This window comes from Loxodonta africana, chromosome 10 (assembly GCF_030014295.1).
Source record: "Loxodonta africana isolate mLoxAfr1 chromosome 10, mLoxAfr1.hap2, whole genome shotgun sequence".
In the NCBI taxonomy this organism is placed as follows: Eukaryota; Metazoa; Chordata; class Mammalia; order Proboscidea; family Elephantidae; genus Loxodonta; species Loxodonta africana.
In genome coordinates this window covers 28,924,549-28,931,384 of record NC_087351.1, presented here as the reverse complement: position 1 = coordinate 28,931,384, position 6,836 = coordinate 28,924,549, and the positions used below count along the sequence as shown (strand labels likewise).

Sequence of the window (6,836 nt, the reverse complement as noted above, 5' to 3'; positions counted from 1 at the left end):
TTATGCATTACAGAAATTAGAGTTACAATACATATTGGTTTTCATCTCTTCTTCCCGATTTTTTTCATGGGATAAGTTTTCAGAATTTTCAAAGTTAAAAAGCCTGGGCTATTGCAAATTAAAGACTTCAGCTTTTGAAATTTAAAAGTATCTTCATGTTTTTCTAAAGCACCATTCCTCTCCTGAGACAATGACTTTAGCTCTAAAAATGTGGAGAGTAAAAGTATGAGAAAATATGTGGTATGGGAAGGACCATGGAGAACTTTGGTTAATGCCTCAAAATATTATTCTAGCTCACCAGAATATATGTTGGCAATGAAAAATAACAAACAGGTCAAATATTTTGAGGGAAAAATGAATGAATATAGGGAACCTAGAAACATTGCTCCATTTAAGCTTCTTATTTTCCAGATAGAGAAGATGAGGCCAGAGATGTGAAGTGACTTATAAGACACGTTACTAGTTGGTGATAGAACTAGATTGGAACCCTCATCAACTGACTGCCTGTTCATTGATTGTCCCACCACATTAAACATCCTGAGTTCTTGTGGGATGAAACATTAAATTATTTTTAATGAATCAGTGGCTGTCGACTCAATTCTGATTTATGGTGACCTCTAAAAAAAAAAAATTTTTTTTTTTTCCTATGGGTCGCTCTGAGTTGGAATTTACTCGGTTTTTTTTTTTTTTTTTTTGGTTTATGTGTGTGAGAGTAGAATTGTGTGCCACAGGGTTTTCAATGGTTGTGTTTTTGGAAGTAGCCTTTTTTTTTCTGAGGTGCCTCTGGCTGGACTTGAACTTCCAACCTTTAGGTTGGCAGCCTAGCATGTGAACTATTTGAACTACCCAGGTACTTCATTTTCAATATACCTAGGTCCAAAAAAGGACAAATATACTTTGGAATGATTTTAATACTCAGTATAAAAAGGCTTTTACCGGTCAGTTAATTAGAAGATTAAATTAGCAAATACATTCCTTTCCACATTGCATTTGGGTGGGTTGAGGTTTTTCTTGTTATGCTTACACATGCGATAGAAGCATAGTGACCTCGAGAGGGCAGCAGAACACAGGCGACTAGGCACAACCAGGTTGAGTCCTGCAATGGTGGAAAATTCGTAGGGCTACAATTTTAGAGAATTAATATAGCAAAAGTGGAGAAATGATAGGGAGAGGCGTAGAGTAATTGGATGAGAATGAAGAAAACTATTCTCATTGTCATGGGTTTTATGTTTCACCACAGTTCTCCATCTTCAGAAATTGTTCGTCCAATATCTGATTAGTAACTCTGAGAGTCATCGCAGAAGTTGTTGTTAGCTTCTATCCAGTCTGCTCCTGACTCATGGCCGCTCCTGACTCACAGCCACTCCAAGAAAAGCTATTGTTCCAAAAACTCATCCCTCAAAAGATTCAGCGGCAGTAGTTTGGTGTTTGTTACTCCTTTCTCTGGGAACATTTGGGAGGAGGTATGTAGGCGGAGGTGATGTGATTTATTGACATAGAACAGGTGGCAGATTGGGATGTCATGGATACTTGCGGTCATGAAGGAGGTTACCTAGGCTTCTGTTCCTCCCTTCTTCCAGTTTATTTGTCCTCCTTTCCCCTCCTCAGAGTCAATATATCTAAATTCTTTTGTCTGGCATTCATCATCCTTCATAATATGGCCTATATTGGAAGTCCCTGGATAGTGCAAAAGGTTAATGTGCTTGGCTGCTAACCAAAATGTTGGGAAGTTTGAGGACACCCAGAAACACCTCAATGTCCTCCTGATTAACTCCTGAAAAATCAACCATTGAAAAACACATGGAGCACCGTTCTACCCTGACACACACGGCACCTCCACAAGTCAGAGTTGATTGGAGAGCAACGGTTTTTTAAAATCTGTATTATTTGTTTTCTGTGCTTCCCAACACAAACCCTCAGCTCCAGCCAGGCCAGTCATCTGTAGACACAAAATCATTCAAGGAGGAGTTGTGGTTAATCTGAGGCTTGAAAGTTAGGAAGGAGAGGGGAACGAACACGTGCCGAGAGTCTTCTGTCTCTTTCTGTGCTTTGGTCGTTGTATAAATTGTCTCATTTAATCTTTATGAAATTCTTACAAGATATAAATTGTACCCATTTTACAAAATAAGACCCTAGGCATCGTGTTAACTGTCTTTCTCAAGTGGCAGAGCCGAAGATGAGGTGAGGCTCTGTGGGTTAAAAAGCAGCCTGAGCCAAGGTGCAGGGATGATAGAGATTGGAGGAGTCAGGTGACTGTCCTGACTAAACCTGAGGATTCATGTTGGGAAGCAGTGGGAAGCAAATAATATAGGTTTACTGGGGCCATATTATGAAGGCCAGACAGAGGAATTTAGATATATTGCCTCTGAGTAGCAGAGAGAAGGATTGGTGGGAATGCGAGCGGAGAAGGGAAATTCACCATCTTTATACACTTTTACATTGCTTTAATTTGTTATGAAGACCTCATATTACTTTTGTAAGTAAAAAAATTGAGATAGAAAACATTCAATAAACATATTTAGGCCCTTATTGTATGCTGAGTATTGAACTACTGTTGATTTCCATCATACGAAAGATCACCATATCATACCTGTGGTCGAACAAAGTTGCATTTGGGTTTATTGGTTTGTCATCATGAGGGAGACTGTATGCTATGATAAAACATGGTGCATGTCAGGGTGTTAGAAAGTAGTTATTATGTGATTTAGGCTTTCGTTAGGTGATTTTGGGGAGAGCTTATGGAAGTTTTTTCTGTGGATGCTGAGAGAAAGTAGCAGAACATTCTATGATTTGGCATCTTAATTTTTATCTATAAGGCAGTAACAATGCAGTTGGGTTAAAGCTGTAGTTGGTGAAGAAAAAGCAGTCACTCATATGAGGCAGAAAAAGGGGATATTTGGTCATTTTTTGTGATTTGGGTAGTGCTCTTGTTTTTGACTCTGCTCAGATGTGATTGTGGAGTGGTCTTGATTTTGTCTTGATCCATCCTGATCACAGAGTGGCCTTGTCTGAGACTGTGTTGTGTGAAATTGTTTATGTTCAGCAGAGGACACTCTGCCTGCCTAACTGTGGGTGGCGGGCCAGCTCCTGTCAACACCAGGACCTGATACTGTTAGGCCAGTTCCCGGGTGTCAAAAACTGCTTTACTATCTCTCACCGTGTTGGGGATCCAGAAATGAAAAAGGCAATTCCTGTCCTCAAGGAGCTCCCTCGAAGGGAGGTACATGAAAATAAATAAATTACATCCTAATGTGGTAAGTGTAATGACAGAAACCTTAAAGCAGCTGCAACAAATTACTGTTTGGCATGTGTCAAAGTTTTATTTCACACTTCTGACAAGGGAATTATACTTCTTAGGAAACCTGTTCAAAGAGTTTCTTCTGGTCATAGTTTTTTTTTTTTCCTCCTTGTTTTAATACAGAGGGTGATTAGATAATATTGTTAGACTAGGTATAAGCAACAAGTGTCTGTTAAAGGTTTAGAAATGTCCCATGGCTGGCTAAAAGTCACTGCACCTTAATTATTCAGTAAAGGTGACTATGTTTGCTCTAAAACTGATGTTATACCAAAATCTAACTTTTCTCATATAACAATTGCATTGTGTCATTCCAATAAGGACAGACGCTAAAAAATTTTTACTCGGTGTTGAAGCCCAGTGAGTTAAGGTTTAAGTAGATCATACAGTCATACAGGAAAGGTATTTAAAGTTGGACATAGCAGATAAAATAACTGGCCCCTAACTCCACAAAGTGAGAACTAAAAGACCATGGAAATAATGAGTACATCTTCACCTTGTTCTTCATTAGGACTTGGAAGTATGGCACATCTTTGACTCGTGAATTTTGACCTATTCTCATTCTACCCAGGATATTTCTCAGGGCAAATTTCATGTTCTTATTACGAGGACTATAAATCAGGGGATTACAAAGAGGTGTCAGTACTGAATACACCAGAGTGAGGGTCTTCTGTATCAAAGTTGGGACCCCATACGTAGGACTCACATACATTACCATGACTGTCCCATAGAAAAGAGACACCACAACTAAACGAGAGCCACATGTGGAGAGGGCTTTCCACTGGCCAGCTGCAGAGGGGACCTGAAAAACAGCTCTGAGCAGCAGAGTGTAGGATCGAAGAATATACATAATAGTGAAAAAGAGGACAAGGGAGCACTCAGTATAGAAAATAAATTCTGTAGTGGGGGCTGGGGAACAGGACAGAGCCATGAGTGGGTCCATGTCACACAGGAAGTGATCAATGATATTGGGACCACAAAAGGGAAGTTGGGAGATGAAGAAAATTTGGATTGGGTAGCCAAGGAATCCAGTGAGCCAGCAGAGAGACACCAGCATGCCACAGATCCTCCTGGCCATGATGGTGGGGTAGTGCAGTGGGTGGCAGATGGCCAGGTACCGATCATAAGCCATTACTGCCAGGAAGAGACATTCAGCAGTGCCCAGGGAAAAGAAGAAATAGAACTGGAAGGAGCAACCAGAAAATGAGATGACCTTGGTCTTGGAGAGAATGTTGGCTAGCATGGTGGAAACTGTGGAGGAAACATACCAGATCTCAAGGAAGGCAAAGTTGCCCAGCAGAGAGTACATGGGGGTGTGGAGTTGTGGGTGGCATCTCACTGCACAGATGATGGCCCCATTCCCCAGCAGGGTCAAGACATAAACCACCAAAAGCAATGAGAAGAGGAAAATCTGCATCTCCCAGCAAGCAGGGAATCCCAGGAGAACAAACTCAGTCACAATGTGTGTTGCTGACCTGTTCATGGATCTTAAACCTACGAAGAAAAAAGAAATGAGTTTAATCCGAGTTGCCCTGTTTCCTATGTATCTCATGGATTTTACTGAGAAGGGAGCTTGACCTATAATGGAAAACACATGACGTATTCTAGGACCAGTTGGAAACAATCCCACCTTATTTTGAATTAATTGTGGCTCTAAATCTCAATATTATTTTGGCAGAATCCAGTGCACCTAGAATGTTCCACAGCAGTGGTATCACCAGATGTGTTTTTCTTTTTGATGCATAAGACCTTTTCTGCTTTTGACTTGTGTTTCCAATGTCGATAAGAGGTCTTTATGTACAAGCTCATCTACTTTCTCTTATCTAGGCCACCTTGTTAAAAACAAAACAAACACCCACAAAGAAGAACATATATTTTGAGGACAGCTTGTGCGAGGTTGGATTAGCCTTTGGCAACAGAAATTGTTGACTGATACATGGAGCTAAAACCCACACCAGGACACTGGCCTTTCAGAATAGTTTAATTTGTCATAGACATTACCACACCCAAGACTTAAGGCTATTCTTCAATTTTTCCTTTAAAGATTTTCTTTTTACTACTCTAACTATTTGAGTGGCACCTAAAAGCAAAAACAAAACAAGAAAACAAACAACATACCAGCATAAGAAATACCTTTGCTCCAAAATAAGGACAAGTGAGAATATTATTTTCCAAATATGTCTATGTTTTGCAAGAGTTTATTGTCAAGTTTTTTATACATACTGTGCAGAAAGGATCTATCTTATTTTTCATAACTGGGTGGTGTTTCCATAGCTGAAATGAGGGAAATGGTGTTTTCAATACAAAAGTTTAGTTTATTTAGTGCACCTTTTTAGGTGATTAAGCCAATAAAAGAATTTTCTAAAGGGATCTGAGAACAAGTGGGGTAGCAATTGTATCTGGTAGGATTTATTTCATTTTCTAAATGGGAGGAGAAGACATTTGCAAATATTTGGACAGGCATGTCCTTTTCAGTAGCAACACATTTATATATTTTAAGAGTTGAGCAAGCAAAATGCACAAATTTGTGTTTAAACAACAGATTAATCTATTATTGATTAATATTCATAAAGCCCTAAATTAAGATTCTTACCAAGAAAATTTAAATGGTTGTTTTGATGTTGAGTTTTCTTGTCAAATTCAGATCTCTTGCCTTCTGTATTGGAGGTCACCAGTCACAACTTTGTCAGGAGTGGAAGAGAAAAAACTCTGAAAAGCAAAGAAGAAAAAAGATCCTTCAGAATGAAGACCTGGATTCCAACATCACTATTCCCCTATTGGAGGTTGTTTTTAAGGAGGCCTAAAAAAGGAACAAAAAGAAGTTATAAAGTTGTTCATTTTCCAATCAATAATAAATTTGGAACACATTTGTTTTCCATCCTCCCTGAATAAGTTGCTCCATAGATGATTCCTAGATTGTTTTTTATGAAGCAGAAATAAATTGCTTTCCCTGCTACAGGTTGGGAACCAAGTCCAAGCTCACAGATGTAAACCAGGGACCAGAAGAGTGGATCTGAGCTTCCCATCCTTTGTGCTGAGAAAGAAGCCATGCCTGCTGACTGTGACTAATAGTTCAGGACACTGTCAGTTCTACACTGACAACTACACCTTTTCCTCCATTGTACCCTCTTATTGATCTATTAGCAACAGGTTTTTTTTTGCTGTAGCCTTTGGTGGAAGTGCAGATAAGTAAGGGGAGCTGAACAGAAGAGCCCAAATCGTCAATTTTCAGGTTCAACCTTGATGAAATGAATGAATTTGTAAAATTCTGCATAAACCTTGCCCTCTAAGGCCTCCAAAATTACTATCTGGGAATAGTTAGGTTATTAGAATGGAATATCCATCATTTTATGCCACAAACATACTATTTCTCATGCTTTCGGGATTCTATTGTCAGTGGGCTATAAAACCAGAGGATCAGCTCTTTCATAACTCCTTTCCACTACAAAAAACCAACCAATTAGTCAGTCCACCCACCCCAAGAGTGCTTGCCTCATTAAATAGGCTCCTCCTAAATGTTCCTCACTTGACATACTGTGGT

The 6,836-nt window shown here is 39.4% G+C and overlaps 1 protein-coding gene across 1 annotated transcript; it reads right to left on the bottom strand.

Annotated features, from left to right (window-relative positions):
- Window positions 1–3,701: 3,701 nt before the first annotated feature.
- Window positions 3,702–4,802, bottom strand: LOC100666788 (olfactory receptor 11H4-like). The gene has a single exon (XM_010601025.3). It carries the CDS (start codon window positions 4,776–4,778, stop codon window positions 3,702–3,704), a length of 1,077 nt encoding a protein of 358 aa, XP_010599327.3. The 5' UTR covers window positions 4,779–4,802.
- Window positions 4,803–6,836: the final 2,034 nt, after the last annotated feature.